General features: G+C 44.1%; 1 protein-coding gene across 1 annotated transcript in view; it reads right to left on the bottom strand.

Moving 5' to 3' along the window:
* Positions 1 to 21,706, bottom strand: part of map3k3 (mitogen-activated protein kinase kinase kinase 3) — a 37,208-nt gene that overhangs the window by 11,804 nt on the left and 3,698 nt on the right. Inside the window, exons 2-9 of the mRNA XM_041231541.1 lie at positions 18,569 to 18,650; positions 15,274 to 15,395; positions 14,202 to 14,242; positions 10,822 to 10,921; positions 9,684 to 9,797; positions 7,872 to 7,992; positions 3,298 to 3,431; positions 1,748 to 1,821 (exon numbers count right to left, since the gene is read on the bottom strand). Coding sequence (XP_041087475.1) covers positions 1,748 to 1,821; positions 3,298 to 3,431; positions 7,872 to 7,992; positions 9,684 to 9,797; positions 10,822 to 10,921; positions 14,202 to 14,242; positions 15,274 to 15,395; positions 18,569 to 18,572 — 710 coding nt within the window. The 5' untranslated portion in view covers positions 18,573 to 18,650. The remainder of the gene's footprint in view (positions 1 to 1,747; positions 1,822 to 3,297; positions 3,432 to 7,871; positions 7,993 to 9,683; positions 9,798 to 10,821; positions 10,922 to 14,201; positions 14,243 to 15,273; positions 15,396 to 18,568; positions 18,651 to 21,706) is intronic.

The raw sequence follows: 21,706 nt of genomic DNA on the forward strand, positions 1-21,706 counted from the left end.
ATATGGATTCAAACTGACGCTGGGTCCAAATTCTGTACTGTGTACATATAAAACATATGATGCAGCATTGCTTTCTGAGACCTTGGCAGTGTTTGATTCCAGCAGAGAGCCGTGTGCCTGTGCTTCTCCCACAGGAGTTAATCTCACGGTTTAGGAAAATCTTTGCTTTTAATTTGGTTTAGAAGCTGCACTAAGAGCAGATGTTTCAGTTTATGAGACTGCAGAAATTAGAAGAAAAAAAGGAACAAAACATTTTATGAAAACCTTTTTTTTTTAATGTAACTTGGGTTTTATTTCAAAGGCAGAAAACACATCTAGCAACGGATAAGAAATCCCAGTGCAGGATGCAAGAGCTGCTGAAACATGTGGGCAGGTTTAAAACAACTTTCCACACAAAACTCTCAACACAAAGCTCACAGAGTTGCCAATTATTTTACTCCTGTTTTTAAACCCAGTTTAGGATTGGCAATTACACCCCCTCACTGCAGCACCTCCCCCCAACAGATCAAGAGAAAGGAAGGGCAGTGGGCGTCTTTACACCAAGGAGCTTCAGAGGGAATGCATTTTCACATGATGATTGTATAATAGCATCCCTATTGTTCTTCCGGAAAGCTACAGTACCGTGAAAAAGTGTTTGCCCACTGTCTGATTTTCTGCATTTTTGCACATTCTTCACATTGAATTTGAATTTTGTGGGCTGTAGTAGTATACAGAGGGAGTCTGAGAGAAAAAAAATGACACCAAAGTTTGGTGCTTCTTTCATTTGTTTGGTGTGCAAGGTAATCAAACATGCAATCTTCAGGTGTGAAAAAGTTATTGCCCCCCCCCTAGTTAACTCAACCCAATTAAAAGGATAATTAGGGTCAGCTGTTTGAATACTTTGGTTAACAATCAGGCCTGATTTGGGCCAGCCCTGCCCAATATAAATCTGACTATCTTTGGCCCTTAACATCAGAGTGAAGTTGTCAGCACACAGGTTCTAGAGGCACATCATGCCACGATCAAAAGAAATTCCCGAAGACCTCCGGAAAAAAAGTTGTTGATGTCTATCAGTCTGGAAAGGGTTACAAAGCCATTGCTAAGGCTCTGGGGCTCCACCAAACCACAGTCAGAGCCACACTGTCCAAATGGAGAAAGTTTGGGACAGTAGTGACTCTTCCCAGGAGTGGCCGTCCTGCCAAAACATCTCCAAGAGAGATTGATCAATAACTACAGGAAGTGTTTGGTTGCAGTTATTGCTGCCAAAGGTGGCGTAACCAGTTATTGAGTCTCAGGGGGCGATTACTTTTTCACACGGGCGCATTGGGTGTTGCATAACTTTCTTTAATAAATAAATGAAATAATTATCCAAATTGTGTGTTATTTATTCACTCAGGGCTTTTATCTAATATTAGATTTTGGTTGAAGATCTGATAACATTCACTGTCAAAAATATGCAAAAATGCAGAAAATCAGACGGGGCAAACACTTTTTCACGGCAATGCAAGTCAGGTAGAACAAACACATGCTACAGTACTTCAGAAGTGGAATAAGAGGAAAGTGGCTAAACTATTTACAGTTCAAAGGGTATTTAGCTCTTTCAAAGTAGGTTTGAGCAACTGTCTTGTTTAGTTTAGAAACCTATTTTATTGACAAGTTGCAAAAATCCCTTTTTGCACTGATGAGCAGTTATAACACTGCACTCCGCTGGCTTTGTGGAACACGCTCCACGCCCCCTCCACCCCCGCTGCTGGTCCTGAGAGCTCACCTGTCTGCAGTTCTGTCCAGCGACGTGCAGCTTCCAGACACAGAGTTCTCTGCACTGCTGAGAGGGTCCAGCATCTGCAACAACAAGACACAGCTTAGCAGACTGACCACTCACTGCAGGGTCAAATATCAAACCTGCAGCCACTGCCCTGAAGCACTGACCACTCAATGCAGGGTCAAATATCAAAAATACCGCAGAATTAAATTTATCTGGCATCATGCGTACATTCCCAGATTCTGATTCTCTTACTAATAAGGATGTCCAAATTATCACATTTCAAGATGATCAGATAAAATACACAACAATGGATTTGTAGCACTAAATTCTTCTCAAAATAAATTGGAAATCACTTCACGAGAAAGTGAAATTGTCACAATATATTTTCTTAAAAGCAGCACACAGGAACATCTTTTATGCAAACAGGTTCAACACAGGCATGCATCCCCCCCCCCCCCCCCCCCGGACAGGGATCTTCGAGACAAGGTTACGAAGAAATGGCAAATGGATGGACTGGATCTAGTGTCATAAAATGCTTCTTTACCGTTTGCCTACCTGTTCATAATCAAAAGTTTTAATGTTTAGTAAAAAGTTGTGTTTGAGCATTGATAAACTTTAATTAATGAAACACAAATACGAGGTATGCGATGTATTGTGGGTTTATAAATATGTAATACGCTATATAGATATATATTTAATATTAACAATTTGTTTACAAATGTGTACAAATTAGGTCAAAGTTATAACCTCATATATTAAACAGGTCCAGAAGTTCATGTAGAACTGAAGTTTTTTAAAAGGTCGTCACAGTAAATACTCATGTTCGTTAAAGGTGAGGTAGAGGTGCATCAATATATTTTTATATATAAGTGAACAGATAGTGATGAGACAGTGTGTATCTGTGTACAACTTTGCTTACTTAAAAATAGAGACAGAAGAAAAGCCAGACTTTGTCATTTCACTTGGGGGGCTATAGAGGGGGCTATAGGGGGGGCTGAGGTACGTTTTGGGGAGGCTCCAGCCCCCCCCAAGCCTCACATTGCCACGGCGCCTGATACTGACTGAACGTGCTGCTGGTCATCTCAAAGCTTCAGTGCTGGCCAGATTGAGACAATGTCACTGGCACGGAGGGCAGCACGCTGTCAGATCAGACGGGCACTGGTGTATGTGGAGGTCTTGAGGGATAAACATTCAGAACAAACAGCAAAGGCTTCTCCTTTACACAACTTCTAGGAACTGGATTATTTTCTCATAACCCTAATGGTTTTGATCTCAATCTACTGTGTAAAGACAGAAAAGACTTCTCACCTAAATCTATCAAACTTTACCATTCAATATTTACCAATCAATCACAAAATACAAGCCATTATTCACAGCTCACGTGTTTGGTAATGTTTTAAGAACATAGCTAAAAGGAATTCTCTATTGAAATGCTTCAGTTTAGCAGTTTAGATTAAAATAAGGCAGTTCTTTGAATACCAAAGCAACTACCTCTCTCTAGAAATACTAAAGAAACAGTCAATTCAACGACAGACATTGCCAATGTCACTCACACACTGGTCGTGGCTCTCCGGAATGAACTCCCCCTCACTATTGATGCTGGTGTAGGAGCCCTGCCGGGCGATGCGCTGCTGTCTCTCTGGGACATAGCCAGGAGGGGGCGAGCTGCGACCCGTATTCTGAGAACCTGCAGGGGCACAGAGACAGATAATCAGGGAGAGATACAGGGAGAGAGATATAGAGATACAGGGAGAGATACAGAGAGAGAGATACAGAGAAAGATACACAGAGAGAGATATAGAGAGAGGTACAGGGAGAGAGACGGAGAGATACAGAGATACAGGGAGAGAGATACAGAGAGATACAGGGAGACAGAGAGAGATACAGGGAGAGATACTGGGAAAGAAATAGAGAGAGAGGTACAGGGAGAGATACAGAGAGATACAGGGAGAGAGAGAGAGATACAGAGAGATACAGGGAGAGACAGAGAGAGGTACAGGGAGAGATACAGAGCGAGATACAGAGAGAGATAGAGAGCGATACAGGGAGAGAGATATAGAGAGGTAAAGGGAGAGAGACAGGGAGAGATAGATACAGGGAGAGAGATAGAGAGAGATACAGGGAGAGAGAGAGAGAGACAGGGAGAGATACAGGGAGAGATAAAGAGAGAGATACAAGGAGAGATACAGAGAGGGAGATAGAGAGATACAGGGAAGAGATACAGGGAGAGAGATATAGAGAGATACAGGGAGAGATAGAGAGAGATACAGGGAGAGAGATAGAGAGAGATACAGGGAGAGAGATATAGAGAGATAAAGGGAGAGATAGAGAGAGAGACAGAGAGATACAGGGAGAGAGATAGAGATACAGGGAGAGCTAAAGGGAGAGAGAGAGATATAGGGAGAGATGCAGGGAGAGATAGAAAGAGATACATGGAGAGAGATAGAGTGAGATAGGGAAAGATACAGGGAGAGAGACAGAGATACAGGGAGAGATACAGGAAGACTGTTACAGAGAGACATTGACTGGGAGACTTAGAGAGAGATACAGGAAGACAGAACATCTCATTTTCTGGAAATTAGGTAATTTTAGAATTTGTAAGGGTTGAAGAACTGAATTCAATGTTTCAAGGCAGAGGGAATTTCACCATACACATCTTTGAAGTTTTGCTATGGGATATTTTAACAGAATTAAATAAAATGTATGCAGCTACATCAACATACGATTTCAATCACTAAACAAATAAAGAATAGGCCACTGATGTGGCTGATATTGATATTAACCAGCATTATTGTATTGCAATGAAACCCAAATAATGAGAAGTATATATATATATATATATATATATATATATATATATATATATATATATATATATATATATATATATATATATATATATATATATACACACACACAATACATACAGTGCTGTGAAAAAGTGTTTTCCCCCTGTCTGATTTTCTGCATTTTTGCATATTTTTGACACTGAATGTTATCTGATCTTCAATCTAATATTAGATAAAAGGGACCCTGAATGAAGAAATAACACTACATTTTGATACTTATTTAATTTATTTCAACACCCAATGCCCCCAGGTGGAAAAGTAATCGCCCCTTTGACGCAATAACTGGTTACGCCACCTTTAGCAGCAATACCTGCAACCAAACGCTTCCTGTAGTTATTGATCGGTCTCTCACAGCACCATGGAGGAATTTTAGTCCACTTCTTCATGCAGAACTGCTTCAACTAAGTGACATTTGGGGGTTTTCCAGCAAAAACTGCTCCTTTCAGGTCCTGCCACAACATCTCAATGGGGTTTAGGTCTGGACTTTGACTAGACCATTCCAAAACTTTAAATTTCTTGTTCTTCAACCATTCTGGTGTAGACTTGCTTGTTTGTTTCGGATCATTGTCTTGCTGCATGACCCAGCTGCGCTTCAGTTTCAGCTCACGGACGGATGGCCTGACATTCTCCTGTAGAATTCTCTGATAGAGAGCAGAATTCATGGTTCCTTCAATGATGGCAAGTTGTCCAGGTCCTGATGCAGCAAAGCATCCCCAAATCATGACGCTACCACCACCATGCTTGACTGTTTGTATGATGTTCTTACTGTGGAATGCAGTGTTTGGTTTTTGCCAGACATAACAGGGCCCATGTTGGCCAAAAAGTTCCACTTTTGACTCATCTGTCCATAGAACATTGTTCCAGAACTCTTGAGGATCATCCAGGTGCTTTTTGGCAAACTTGAAACGAGCATTCATGTTCTTCTTAGTGAGCAGTGGTTTCCGCCTTGCTACTCTGCCATGAATCCCATTTTTGCCCAGTGTCTTTGTGATGGTGGAGTCATGAACACTGACCTTAACCGAGGCGAGAGAGGCCTGCAGATCCCTGGATGTTGTTCTAGGGTTCTTTGTGACTCCCTGGATGATTTTACGCCTTGCTCTTGGAGAGATTTTGGCAGGACGTCCACTCCTGGGAAGATTTACTACTGTCCCAAACTTTCTCCATTTGGAAAATATGGCTCTGACTGTGGTTTGGTGAAGTCCCAGAGCCTTAGAAATGGCTTTGTAATCCTTTCCAGACTGACAGACATCAACAACTCTTTTTCCAGAGGTCTTCAGGAATTTCTTTTGATCGTGGCATGATGTGCCTCTAGAACCTGTGTGCTGAGAACTTCACTCTGATGTTAAGGGCCAAAGTTAACCAAAGTATTCAAACAGCTGACCCTAATTATCCCTTTAATTGGGTTGAGTTAACTAGGGGGGGCAATAACATTTTCACACCTGAAGATTGCATGTTTGATTACCTTGCACACCAAACAAATGAAAGAAGCACCAAACTTTGGTGTCATTTTTTTTCTCTCAGACTCCCTCTATATACTACTACAACCCACAAAAAGATCTGACCAAATACAATGTGAAAAATGTGCACAAATGCAGAAAATCAGACAGTGGGCAAATACTTTTTCACGGCACTGTATATATATATATATATATATATATATATATATATATATATATATATATATATATATATATATATATATATATACACACACACACAATTGTTTCATATTTATGTCCAGTCTCCACTACTGGTCAGCTGGGAGAATGTTACAACGTGACCTTGCTGCCTGCCACTGCCCCTGTGTGGCTCAGTTTGATCCTCTTGGCTCTAGATTTGCAGTTGGGATTACAGTAGCTGAAATGGAGGTGTTTTCTTAATGCAGGGCATGTGACTGGCAGCAGTGACATGGTCCGTATTCCCCTGGCCGATCAGTGACCCAGGAGGTTTCAGCACAGTGGTGACATGGTCTGTATTCCCCTGGCCGATCAGTGACTCAGGGGGTTTCAGCACAGCGGTGACATGGTCTGTATTCCCCTGGCCGATCAGTGACTCAGAAGGTTTCAGCACAGTGGTGACATGGTCCGTATTCCCCTGGCCGATTAGTGACCCAGGAGGTTTCAGCACAGTGGTGACATGGTCCGTATTCCCCTGGCCGATCAGTGACCCAGGAGGTTTCAGCACAGTGGTGACATGGTCTGTATTCCCCTGGCTGATCAGTGACTCAGGAGGTTTCAGCACAGTGGTGAGTGACTTCATTGAGACATGTGATAAACAGGAGGGAGTGTGCAGTCAATGTTATTTAAGTCAGGGCACTTTTAACTGCACTGTGTCTAGGAGTTATAGTTTGCTAGGGCAACCCAATTTACCTACTCAAAGACTCAGTGAGAAATGACCCCTCTTTATTCTCTGTGCTCTAATCCTGAATCCTCTCCAACCCTAACAGAGACACTCGGTCTAGACTGCAAAAAAGACCTTAACGATCCCGTTTTTCCACTACAATGGGCACTGCATGTCAGTAGTGTGCTGCTGTGTGACTGGCTGGGCTCCAGTAGCTGTTGTGGAGAGGCCCGTGTTGCTGGACAGGAAAGGGAAGTGCTGCTAAAGCTCTGTATATCAAAGCGAGTGGAAAAACAAAAGCTCTGCAAGACAGGGGGAGGCAGTGCACTGCAGAGCTCAGCTTTCCACTCAACTGAAATCCCTTATCTCTGCAAGAGAGGGGCAGCTTTCTACTGCACTGAAATCTCTTCTCTGCAGCGGCCCGCAGGCTTGGCTGTTCAACACTGGCAGCCTGGCTGATCCAGCAGCGAGTCTGTGCATGAGTGCTCAATAATATACACTTTCTAATATTAATACATTCCAATTAGTGCTTGGATAAATTTTGGAACATTGCAACATACGCCTCTTGGAATGTATTCAGGGGCAAAAATGTTATTTTTTGTTCATATAACAGATCTTTCATACTACTGTATGAAAAAGGATATCAAACAAAAAAAATGCATTGATGAGGTCTGAAATGAACAGCACAGATTCAACTGTACAGAGGAGAGATTCTCAACTTTCTTTAAAAGGTCATTCGATGGGATGCCACTGGATTTATTTTACTCACAAGAGATTTTTATTACTGTGATGTGCTATGAATTATACTTTTGTTTTCCCGCAATTCAAAATGAAAGAATATTTGAATACTCTGAAATATTTCAACATCCAAATTAAATAAACAGTGTGAGTGGGTGTGTGAGTGGGTGTGGGAGTGGCTGCTGAAGGACGGTACTCACTGACTGAGAGGTGTCGGCCCCGGGGCTCAGAGGGCTGGAAGGCTGTGTTCACGTCTCCCATGGACTGGGAGGCCTTGATTCGCACCTGCTTGGGAGCAGTGGTGTGGGATGGAGACGTGGCCTGTGGAAGAAACAGGCAGTCAGGCGAGAGTCACAGCACTGAGAGTTAACCTGTCCAGCAGCCCCTTCAACACTGAACACCTCAGCACTAGAACAATCTATCATTAACTTCCTCTCTCATGTCAGAGTTTGGAAAAGGGGCACTCTAGTCGAGATATACAGACAGCGTGTTCAGTACAGACAGTGTATTAAATCCTCACACACATTATGGTCCTTAGTATTATTATTATTATGAAGGTAGACCTTCTTTGTTGTGACACTAACTTCATCCTGCTCATATCTGTGTGCATGAGTTTCATTTAAAGCAGATCTATTGCTATAGCTTTCACTACAATGTGCATGATTGTGTAACACACATGTCAATTAATCAACTCCTGAAATTAAATCCAGCCTTCAATCACTATTGAATGGAGCAGTTGAAACCTGTCTAAATAAACATGGCGGTGTCTGTTTAGGCTACACTTTAAAATGACAGCCGCACATGAAAGCGTGAAGGAGCCTCCCTCCGAGACCCTGCTCTGTTTCTTTATGACAAGAGGGTGCAATGTGAATCCTGTCTGTCTCTAACTGCAGCAGCTCCACGCCTCACCCCAACGCCACCTTGCTCAGTGACATCACTCAGAGCGGGTACTTCACTTTTCCCAGAGTGCCCTGCTCGCGCTGTTGAAACAGGAAGTGTGAGTGTGAGGGGAGAGTCGTTTTGTCTTTAAACCCTGCGCTGCACTTCTCAGCATTTCATAGAAACAAAAGGAAAATACTAAACAAACACGAGCCCTAAAGGAACACACAGCACACATCAGACATGAGACCTAAACAAACACACAGCACACAAGATATGAGCCCTAAACGAACACACAGCACACATCAAACATGAGCCCTAAACGAACACACAGCACACAAGATATGAGCCCTAAACAAACACACAGCACACATCAAACATGAGCCCTAAACGAACACAGAGCACACAACAGACATGAGCCCTAAACGAACACACAGCACACAACAGACGTGACCCCTAAACAAACACACAGCACACATTTCTGAACCTCACACTGAAGGCTTTTTGGTGCTTTTTGGTGAGTTCTGAAAGGCTACATTCAATGACAAATCCCAACTTGTGGATTAGTAAAGTGCAAGGAGTTTCCTCTGGAAAATGTTCCTTTGTTCCTTGGAACGTACCTAACCGCTCTAACCCCCAACCCCCAACCCGTCCCCTCCCTCTCCACTTTACCATTTCACTACTTCAACCCCCAACCCGTCCCCTCCCTCTCCACTTTACCATTTCACTACTTCAACCCCCAACCCGTCCCCTCCCTCTCCACTTTACCATTTCACTACTTCAACCCCCAACCCGTCCCCTCCCTCTCCACTTTACCATTTCACTACTTCAACCCCCAACCCGTCCCCTCCCTCTCCACTTTACCATTTCACTACTTCAACCCCCAACCCGTCCCCTCCCTCTCCACTTTACCATTTCACTACTTCAACCCCCAACCCGTCCCCTCCCTCTCCACTTTACCATTTCAGTACTTCAATCCCCCACCCAGTCCCAGTGTCACCACAGTACAGCCTCACTAGCTCAGCTCTCAAGTGTACTATCCCATTAGCATGCTGCGCTCCCTTCTCTCCTGCAGTCCCTCCTGCCCCAGTGTGTGTGCTGCGCTGGGCTCGCTCTCAGCTGGCTGAACTCACGTGGTTCTTCTCCTGGCACAGCAGCAGGATCTTGATGCTCTTCATGTTGGAGCTCCGGTCCAGGAGGTCGATGGCTTTGTCCAGGTCGTCCTGCCCTCGTAGTGGGATGGACAGCTGCGACAAGAGCAGAGATCAGGATTGTAGGGTGCAAGCAGGGGCTCACAGGACTGACATGCACTTCAATATAGGGTACAAGCAGGGGCTCACAGGACTGACATGCACTTCAATATAGGGTGCAAGCAGGGGCTCACAGGACTGACATGCACTTCAATATAGGGTACAAGCAGGGGCTCACAGGACTGGCATGCACTTCAATATAGGGTGCAAGCAGGGACTCACAGGACTGACATGCACTTCAATATAGGGTGCAAGCAGGGACTCACAGGACTGACATGCACTTCAATATAGAGTGCAAGCAGGGGCTCACAGGACTGACATGCACTTCAATATAGGGTGCAAGCAGGGGCTCACAGGACTGGCATGCACTTCAATGCAGCACGTGGAGACTCAATACAGGCTAGTAGGTGGGCTGGGCTTTGAAACAATTCATCAAAAAAAACTCTTCATCTAAGTGCCAAACTCTGACTGCAGTGCCTGCAATGCTAAGCTTCACACACTTCAGCCAGATGCACACAATTGTTAAACTGCTCAGATCAGTTCTAGATGCTGTATATCTAACACCTGCATATTACCAAAAGGTTCAAGCCATGGTTAAAATGAGCATATTTCTTTAAGAAAATATGCCCTTCAAAAAACACAGATTAGCCATAAGTATTTCAATTAAGAACATATTCAGCCCCTCTCTAGGTTACAGCCTGGAAGAGTGGACCTGGACAACACTGCTTTCACAGTGGTCTTTTTTCCAAATTATGCTTATGCTTAAAGAAAATATTCTTACAAATATGTGGGGCCCTGTACCTTCTTTGGGACACAAAGACTTGTCGGATAATGCATTTCATAAACCTCCTTCGATGCACTGGGCTTTACTGTGGCTGTTCCAATAAAACATTGAGAAGGAAGCCTTTGAACACTGCAATGCGCTTCTTCCCTGGCCTGAACACCTTGCGCTGCCATGCCTGGTCTGTCTCTTGCCCTGGCCTGAACCCCTTGCACTGCCATGCCTGGCCTGTCTCGGTACCTCATTGTTCATGTAATGCAGGTCGAGCTGCTGTCCGAATGCTGTCTTCACTTTCTGTCCCACATCCTCGTACTTCACTGGCCGAGCAAACTGGATTATTCTGAAATGGGGAGACACGAGCACTGCAAGTCAGTGTCAGCAGCACAACAAAGACAGGACTGTTTAAACAAGCCTGGTGTCTTCTGAGCTTTCCAGGATCCCACGGTCTGAGGGAACCCAGAAACGGCTTCACAAAACATTAGAAATAAGGCTTGAAATTCTGTGGGCTCTGTTTTATACAGCAAGGCTGTAAAATGTTTCAACAGGTAATGAAAAAAAAAGTCGAGGCGCTTGGATTAATATTTCTACTTTTATCCAAAAAGCTCCTTCATTTATAATGTCTTGATGCACAGAAAACCACTGTAATTGAATACTGGATGTGAAAATCATACACAAAATCAAGTCGGCTTATTTACTATATAAATAATAAATAACTAAATAAATAATCAGTAAGCGACCATTTACCCAAAAGGGTTAAACGTTTAATCTATTAAACAGTTTGTTTGTCTAATTTTATAATAAAGTTATTCCTTAGTATAGTATAATCCTTAGTAACTGGACTAATGTGGGGAGTGCTGTACGCAGACTGGATAACTACCAGACACCCTGATAGCAACAGGAAATGCATTACAAGACTGAAAACTACTCAGCTTTGTCTGATTTAATTCACAAGGCTGCTAGTTAGGAACCTCTGCAGCCTGCAAAACACACAGGAACAGCAAACACATGAACAGCAAACACACGAACAGCTAAGATACGTTAAAATGAAGAATCCATGTGTTGCTGGGGGTCAGGCACTGTACTATAAATGAATGTTCTTAAGCATCCAATTACAGTATTCAACAGACTCACACCTGCACAAGAGTCCTGGCAGGAGGGAGAAGAAGCAGAGAATTTAGTTTTACCAAGGGAATGGGAGCACTCAAGTATGAAGCTTAACCAGGATTTAGGCAAAATATCTAAACAAGTCAAAGCTGGAATTTTAGACTTCTAAGAAAAATATGTACTGAAAATCCTGGCTTTGAGTAGAGAGATCTGGATGTTACTATTGTGGATTATTAAAGGACAGTCTTTCAAGGGCTTTGAACAGACTGTCAATAACACACACACACAATGAAAGCCCTGCTCTTATTTATCTGGAGTGCTTGTGTTATTACTGCTGTTCTGCAATGCTAACATGTAGCTGGGATTATTGATTTATTATTAATATTTCAAATGTGAGGCTAGCTGGTCTGGACCCAGGCACCCCGAAGCTCCACCTAGACCCTCATTATCTGAGATTAACAGATGTTTTTATTGTGATGTTAATAAAACCCAGCTTCAGACCAGCTGTGTGCAGCAGTGTGGTTTCAATGCTAGCGTGCCTGACTGGTCTAATTGTTCATGACAGGAGGCTGGTCTGAGCCCAGGAGCCCATTCCTTTCAGTCCACCTTGCATTTCTGTGGTTGAGGTTGGCTGCAGCTCTGAAAGCACACTCCCTTTTCCCAGCGCAGAGCTGCATACCAGAGGAGGCCAGCAGACCCAGCCTGCCACAACACCTCTGCCAGCTGTGCACGGCTTCCTGCAGGCGGGTTTTCATTACTGGACAGCAGAATATGAGCCGCACATAGCGAGTCACTGAGATCCTCCAGCCTATTCAAACAAACATTTCCACGGCGAGTGAACCAGGCTGCTGCTAATGCTCCGCACGGCAGGGACGTTTTTGTGGCTGCAACAGCATGCAAGTCATTAAGTTTGAACTTCAATTTATTCAGCGCTTTCTTACTTGAATACTGCTTATGAAACAAACAAACAAAAAAGCGACATTAATACTGCATTGTGGTTTAAAGGGTGGGCTATCCCCTTTGCTATATAAATGAACGCGGCGTGTATACGTGGTCCCCTTTGCTATATAAATGAACGTGGTGTGTATACGTGGTCCCCTTTGCTATATAAATGAACGTGGCGTGTGTGGACATGGTGACTCTTAGTGTGTAACCGTTTGGGTTTGAGAACTGCAAAGCTGAGATTCATTTGTAAACATGTGGAATTTATAATATTTTGTAACCAGATGAAAAGGCTTTAGATGATTTGTAGCGGGTGATGTAAATATAAGCGCAGTGCCAATACTTGCAGATGCAAAATTCAAATTGCATTGCGGCCAGGCAATTATTTTGCACTGCACACTCTGTAAGTGTAAGAGCAATGCTAATTACTCAAAACATAATCTGCAATTATGATAATGAGGGTCTCAATGAGAGCATCGGTCTATCTAGCGGCCGCACTTGCAGAGGAGCACAGAGAGCAGTAGTGGCTGTATGACACTTGTGGAGCACGAAAATACAAAGCAAAAAAATGTAACAGCAAAGTCCTCTTGGCACACGGAAAAGAAAAGAAAACTTTTCTGACAAGGAGTCCTTATGGCTGAGGTCATTAGGAAATGATATGTATTGACCTGCCCTTTTCAGCATGACATCCAGAAATGCGCCTAGCACTCTGGAAAAGGTGGATTGGGCTGTCCCTCCAGAAATTCCAACTGTGGTCTGAGGAATAAGTGGCTAAGTAGTGCAGAGAACACAGCACTTTCACATGTGCAGAGATAGCGGTCCCTAGATTGACGCTGGGGTCTAGCTCATCCCTCAATTCAGCTAGGTCTAGGATGACCTGCGGAGTGAGATGATAACGCTTTAGCACCACATCCTCCAGCATCCCAAGCAAAGTGACCCTGGGATTGAATAAGCAGGGTCTTCTTCATCTTGCCCTTCTCCTCCAAGCGTGTTCCTGCCGCTCCTCAACAAGAGCAAAGTGTCACTGCATCAGGAAGGTACCTCAGCAGCACTCCTGAAGCCAGTGACAGGTCTCTGCAGGTGTGTGCTTTTATACAGCTCTTAGTTACTCACTTCTACAATGGTTTGCACCTTGTAAGAAGAGATGTAAAGTTTCTGGAGGGTCAGCAATTGCTTAAGTGCCAAGGCAAAATCCTTACATCACATTAGAATGTTTGCGTCGCTTAGTATCCAGATCCCGTCCAATTCCATGCTCTTTTCTCCATTTTAATGCATATCAATATCATTTTAATGGATAGCGGGTGCAGAATGCCAGGAGAACACAATTCTTTACACACTTTGCATTTTTAGCAGTCGGTAAAATCAGACTTTACAGCTGCTAAACACGATTTGCTGAAGCATTGTGGGGGTTTTGCACCTGCAAATCACTGTGCATATCCCTTCTTAAAACACCTGAATAAGTAACCTCTTAAAAAACAAAAACTAAATTGGACTAATTGGATCACGAGTAAACAGAAATCAAACCACCATTCCCTTCCTTTTCATGAAACTGTTCTTTTAAACAATCAACATACCTTCTTTCTCCATTGTGTTCAAACTTTATTCTCACGTCATTCTGAAAATGAAAAAAGAAAGCATTACATACCGTTTCACAAACAGCAGATTCTCCAGATATTCAGAGCACAGGCACCTCTCTACTGCGCTACTGCAGTCTGCCCCTGGACTCACAAACTCACCATCCTCTATTTATTGATCTTGCCACTAACGTGCACCGCTGGCTACTATAATCTTTGGCTGGCAAGGGCCACAAGCCCAGACAGATAATCCCAGTGATAGTTCAGCACGTCACTGTGAGCAGAACGAACAGCATTTCATTCAATAGGATCAGGAACAGTTGCATCATGTATAATTTTTTTTTTTTTTATTAAATGTAGTTGCTGCCAAAGGTTTTTTAACCTGGTTTTCGCCTCAATTTGGAATGCCCAATTGTGTTATTATTAATCCCGGTTCAGCGCTGCAACCCCCCTCTGGAAACGGAGGCTGGAGCGCGCGTCTTCCGAAACGTGCTCCTGCCAATCCATCACTTTTCGCACTGCGGATCCACAGCGAGGCCACCAGACCTATCGTGCCGGAGGACAACCCAGATCTGAATGGCTCCACTGCAGAACAGCAGGCGCCCTATCAGCAACAGGGGTCGTGGTGCACGGTGAACCGTGGACACCCCTGCCAACTTAAGCCCTCCCTACCAGGGTAGTGCTCTGCCCCCTAGGAACCCCCGGTCACAGTTGGCAGTGACATAGCCTGGATTTGAACCTGTGATCTCCAGGCTATAGGGCGCATTCTGCACTCCACGTGGAGCGCCTTTACTGGATGCACCACTTTGGAGCCCTGCATCCTGTATAATTAACATATAAAGAGCCCGCTGCCTTGGATAATGGGTTACCGGAGTGTCCCATTGCTTTTGTTATTGATTTTTTCCGGACCTACAATGTATAATAGTTATGATGACTTTGCATTGATTCCCATATGGTGTAGATTTAATATTTTAAACTCCAGAGCAGCACTATAAAGAAGCACAGTGACACACACGCAATCACTAACATGGACAGATTCCACACAGACACCCCGAGCACGGCCCTGTCTCACCTGCTTGTTGGAGTGGCTGGGAGCCTTGCTCTTGACGCTGTCGTAGCCGCTCAGTCTGTGCCGCCGGCCCATCTGCAGAGCAACCAGGTCCTTCATGATGGAGTGCAGGGCCTCCTGCTCATCTGCAAGGGAACACACACCTGTTACTGTGAGCAGAGTGACAGACAGTACGAGGGGGGAGTCACTGAGCTCACCCCGGTACTGTGAGCAGACAGACAGACAGTACGAGGGGGGAGTCACTGAGCTCACCCCGGTACTGTGAGCAGACAGACAGACAGTACGAGGGGGGAGTCACTGAGCTCACCCCGGTACTGTGAGCAGACAGACAGACAGTACGAGGGGGGAGTCACTGAGCTCACCCCGGTACTGTGAGCAGACAGACAGACAGTACGAGGGGGGAGTCACTGAGCTCACCCCGGTACTGTGAGCAGACAGACAGACAGTACGAGGGGGGAGTCACTGAGCTCACCCCGGTACTGTGAGCAGACAGACAGACAGTACGAGGGGGGAGTCACTGAGCTCACCCCGGTACTGTGAGCAGACAGACAGACAGTACGAGGGGGGAGTCACTGAGCTCACCCCGGTACTGTGAGCAGACAGACAGACAGTACGAGGGGGAAGTCACTGAGCTCACCCCGGTACTGTGAGCAGACAGACAGACAGTACGAGGGGGGAGTCACTGAGCTCACCCCGGTACTGTGAGCAGACAGACAGACAGTACGAGGGGGGAGTCACTGAGCTCACCCCGGTACTGTGAGCAGACAGACAGACAGTACGAGGGGGGAGTCACTGAGCTCACCCCGTTATTGTGAGCCGACAGACAGACAGTACGAGGGGGGAGTCACTGAGCTCACCCCGTTACTGTGAGCAGACAGATAGACAGTACGAGGGGGGAGTCACTGAGCTCACCCCGGTACTGTGAGCCGACAGACAGACAGTACGAGGGGGGAGTCACTGAGCTCACCCCGTTACTGTGAGCAGACAGATAGACAGTACGAGGGGGGAGTCACTGAGCTCACCCCGTTATTGTGAGCAGACAGACAGACAGTACAAGGGGGGAGTCACTGAGCTCACCCCATTATTATGAGCAGACAGACAGACAGTACGAGGGGGGAGTCACTGAGCTCACCCCGTTACTGTGAGCAGACAGACAGCCTTTCGTTATAGAACCACTGCATTGTCATTGCAGTGAGTATCATTTGGTAAGAGTATGGTTTCAGAAATACTGGACAAGAATAACTGTGTAAAGAATTTTGTCAGGATTGCATAGTGGAATGAAAAGAACTCCTCGTGGGAAAAAAATGATCATTTCAGCCCGAGGGTTTGTTTGATTCCCTGAGAATGCCAACATGCCAATACTAGTGCTGGAAAAGCCACACCAAGCAAAGGACTGCTCTGCTACTGCCACGAAGTCAATAGCAAACCACTGATAGCTTTTGAGACGTGCTGATACATGTTTTAATAAAATCAGCATTTCTTCCTGAACTATGGCAACAACAACAGAGGTGCTGGTGCAATCGGGAGCTGATCCAGTCTCTCCTGAAATCGCGTCTCTGTGATCTGCAGGACGGCTGCTGTAGGGTAAAAGTATGCTCTGTGTTGCTTGGCCTCACATCACAAGGCATGACTAAGGAACATGTCTATTTACCAGGAACTGAAGCCTTACTGCTTGGGCAGACAGAAATGAGAAGCTCTCTCATGGATATTGGATATTAACAGTGACGCTCAAACATACAGACTTGAAACATGTTCTCTGGTGACCTGAGAGTCAGTGCTAATAATGAACTGCTTTGTGCGTCTGGTTCGTTTTGATTTACATGCATGTCTCCTGCATGACCGTGAGAAAATGTTAAACTGGCTCAATGCTTTGAATCACAGTGAAAGCTCATACATTAGCAGAAGTTCCCAGTGCGTTGGAATTACTGTGTGTTTTTACTTCATATTTTTACTATATCTTCTGTACATTAGAAACTGGGGCCTAACATCAACTACCTCATGTTTACAAGAAAGTCTCTGTCTTAGTGGGTTCCCTCCCAAATATTTATAAATTCCATTTTCAAAAGCAGCTGCCCGCTCCATTCTGCACATGCATTCATAAGAGTGCGGGCAGCTGGGAGAGATGCGACTGTGCACTGTAACCCTGGTGGCTATGGGCCAGGACTCGTAATGAATGCTGACCAATTTAGTAGCTCGGTCTCCTGTGTGGTAGAGACAGGGCTATCCATCTGTGATCAGTAAAGAGAGCCACTATCTGACAGCTGCAATCAGAGCCTCACCAGACACAGAGTCTGGATAAGCACTGCAGGACCAAGACGGGTCAGAGAGGGGTGAGAGTGAGGTGCAGTGAGGGACAGTGAGGGGCAGTGAGAGGCTGGGACACACTGTACAACACTTCCTGCTGTAGACATGCAGCACACAGCCTGACAGGTATGCTGTACATCGCACAGATGCGTGGTGGAATAAAGGCACGCTATGGAAAGCAGCCGACACTCATCATCCATCTTCAATCATAAACAGGCAAAACATAAACCTGCATCCAGGCTTTCCACAAGCAGAGCCCTGTCCCGCTGTCTCAGTGTCAACAGAAGAATAAATATCCAGGCTTTCCACAACAGAGCCCTTTCCCGCTGTCTCAGTGTCAAAAGAAGAATAAATAAACAGCTGGAGCAAAGGTGCCAAAGTGAAGACTACGGGCCCTACTTCCAGGACCAGGGCCTGTTCTGAAGCAAGTACAAAGGCAAAGAGGAAGGCAAGTTTTCTGAGATGAATTAAGCAACTGTGCAGAACTGTAATGAACTGGTTTGGTCGGCATGTAATGTGTATATCATGTTTAACTGTCTTGGGTCTCCTGTATGTAAAGTGCATGTCATGTTTAACTGTCTTGGGTCTCCTGTACGTAAAGTGTATATCATGTTTAACTGTCTTGGGTCTCCTGTATGCAAAGTGCTTTTCATATTTATTTGTTCTGTAACTTGCTGCCTCATCCTCAGGGATCTCAATGTCAATGACACCTTGGTATCAGTGAGTATTATCCTGATTCACTTTCAAAATAAACATATACATAAATAAGCGATAAGCAACTAGCATGCAATGTAGTAGCTGCTATAAAGCTAAGGTAATTCCATGTATTTTCTTGGCAGCTTTTCTCTCTGATATTTGGTCTTTGCTTCAGAATCCAGCAGGACACGTTATCTTCTGGCTGTTTAGCAGCTGGTTAAATTCAAGCGCCCCTGACAGCGTGTGTGAAAGTTCATTATGCTTCTGCCTTTGCATGGATTCATACACTGGGACTTACCCATTTTTGAAGCTGGCTGTTGTGTCAAACTATGCTGAGGTCTTGGAAAATCCTTGTTCCGTGTCTCACATTACACGGATACCTGCAACGCAAGAATGCAAGAGGTTTGAAAGGGGTTATGCAAGGACACTCAATCACAATCTGTGTGTGCTTTCAACAGATTCTACCGAAGAAACAACTTTTAAAAAAAATTTAAATGCAGCAATCTAGTGAAGTTACAAAACAAAGTTACAAAACAAAACGCCATAGTCGCAAAGGTATTAGCAGATTACAAAAATTGCATGTGTAATTTCTAACATTTGTGGTCAAGCGTGTACTTGTTGGGATGTTAAAAAAAAAAAAAAAAAACCTGAAGTTTACTTTGGCTAATCAGACGTCGTGGTTTAGCCGGGACAGTCCGGTTTTCCATTAAAGATAATTTCCATTATCTGGTGTGCTGACATTTTGCTCAAAATCTTTTAAAAGTCCTGGTTTTCAGCCATTTCATGTAGCGCGACACACTCTAAATATCTTTTGTCAAAATAATGTAAACAACCGCTTTTAGTTTATGGCACCTGCAGTGAAAACAAAATACAATTAAAAACAAGGTACTAGTGCAAGAACATTGTTTTTATGAAGTGATTAACACAGGCATACACGTTTGTTCCTCAGTGTGCCATGCGGTTTCATTTAGTTTACTTATTCAACATGAATCTACAATTGTGTGGAATACGTCACTTTGTAGCTGCTCAGTTCTGGCTGGATTTAGCCCAGCGATCTTGCAAGCATCAGAATCCACCAGGTTAAACCACATCAATAAGGTCAATAAACAGAGCATGACACAATGAGTAAAAAAGAAAAATGCCCAAAGTGGTTCTGAATATGCCTGTAACGGCATGAACCTTCTGTGCCAGAGCCTCTCGCTACATCACACCACATAAAAGCAGTTGTTGGCTAGCAACTAGAGCAGTGTATTTATATCAATGGACCAAACCACTGTATGCTTCTATTGCTGGAAAAATAAACAGCAAACACAAGCGTGTATAATGTACTGCATGCTGTTACTGTATTGATTGTGTCGATTCCAATGTAGTGGAACAGGAAATCAGTAAACCTGGCAAGAACTTGGAACTGTGTAAAGGTTAATGATCCGATTAAACTTGCAGCTTCTTCCTGAAAAGTCAGTGATGTCATCTCTTTGTTGAGTTTGGAGCCAATTATTGTTAAACATTCACTGGTGGATTTTTTTTGCACTTGCGATGACCTATATGGAAGAATGCATGGAATGTGCTCTGGAGTTCTGAGCTGGACAGAGCAGGGCTCCAGGGTTCCTCTAATGCTAGCAGTGTCTGCACTTCACTTTAACAATACAGAATGCTTATTATTTACAGGACCCTTTGAAATGCTCCTTCGAAGGTCCTTCACCACAGAGCTATGAAACTCAACATGTGCTGGCATTAAAAACATATTCATAAAGCAAAATACATGTATGTCCCACTTAAAAACAGTCAAGGTGATTCCAAATGTTCTGAGGGCCTGTTGTTGTTTGTGTGGACTGGTAAACTGTTACAAGAGGAACTTCATGCTACAGAAACACAACTAGTAGTATCACTTCTTTAACATCTGCTGTTGACTGACTTGCCATAGTTATACCTGCAATACCATCCTGCCTGGTCCAAATGATCCACAGCATTCAAAGTGTTTGACCAGGCCAGTCTACTATGAGGTGCACATTTTCTGGAAGATTAGATTTAAAGCATATTGTCGTGTCCTTTTTAAATATGCAGATATTTGGAAGCTTATAAGCCTGTGTTACTAAAATGCACTGAAATGTTATCAATACAACAAACACCTTTTGTTATGCTTCCCTGGGCTGCAGTAACAACTGTAGATACCATTCATAACCTCCTTCTGCTGCATGAGCAGCACAAGCATGGCTCCCAGTTAAGGCTTCTAGGAGGAAGAAAGCTTTGTGTGCCTCGTGAAACTTTCTCTATGGGAACGTATACAATGGAAAGCCTGGCCTGGCTACAGGTGGAGTAGATCGAAGATAACACCGTCCCCTGGGAATTGCATTTCAGGTCAAAATGAAGACAGTTGTGGCAGCCGCAGTTCCGGTGTGAATGTGAGGTGCTGACGACTGAAAATGAAAACTGCATCAAGTATATTCAACTATTCTTAAGGTCCCTACTTTAGTCTCCCCCCCACATTCTCTAACCATTTCAGTGGAAACATGATTGCTTGACGTACCCAGTGCTTTTACTAGGTGAGCCACAGGACCCCGAGAAACACGTTGCAAATTCAGAGTCTCGTATAACTCACTCTTAATTAACATGTTTCTATCATTAATTGTTAAAAGTGTGGGTCACTGTATCTGACAAACCGGGCGCCAGTTTGAAATAACGCACAGGCAAGAGATCTGCATGGATTTGGACTGGTGCTTTTGTGCGGTCATGGATACGTGTTCTTTTATTGGTTTATTGGTTCTTTTATGTTCTTTATAAGTGCTGTTCTCATTTCAAATACAATTACAGCTGCATGGCTTTCAAATGAAGCAGAACGTGATATCAGAATGTCACTACAGTAGATATACAATGTGTGATAGGTGTCTACCTAAACAAAGCCGTTTGCTAGTTGGAGTACTGTAAAGTAAAGCTTACATACTTAGGATTTTTATATTTACATTACTGTTGATCTTTTGGAAACAGGGATACAACATATTGGTGTCCAAAGCTAAACAGTGCATTAAGAAGCTTTGAAAGCTCTGCGCTGCTGGTAGTGTTTGCTTCTTGTGGTTGAACAGGGAGATCTTGTAATGGACACGGCAGATAAAGTGAGAGGCAACATGGACATGGAGGGGACCTTTAAAATAATTTACTAACTCACACTTTTCTGTAATGGGGCAACAGAACCATTCAGAATCTCACAATGATGGCCCTTCCAACAGCAGTTCCCCAGTAAAACCATTCTAGGGAATTCACATACTCGTACCGAGTTGTGCTAAGCTGATGGGATGTGAGGAAATGAAGAGGCGGAGGTACAGGAGGAGAGAGTCAGGTGTCTCCAGACTACAACCACAAAGGAGGAGCTTTTCCTTTCCAGAGTTCAGCAAATTATACCAAAGCCAGCATTCTTATACTCCTGATGACAATGACATGA

The sequence above is a fragment of the Polyodon spathula genome, chromosome 28, assembly GCF_017654505.1.
Source record: "Polyodon spathula isolate WHYD16114869_AA chromosome 28, ASM1765450v1, whole genome shotgun sequence".
In the NCBI taxonomy this organism is placed as follows: domain Eukaryota; kingdom Metazoa; phylum Chordata; class Actinopteri; order Acipenseriformes; family Polyodontidae; genus Polyodon; species Polyodon spathula.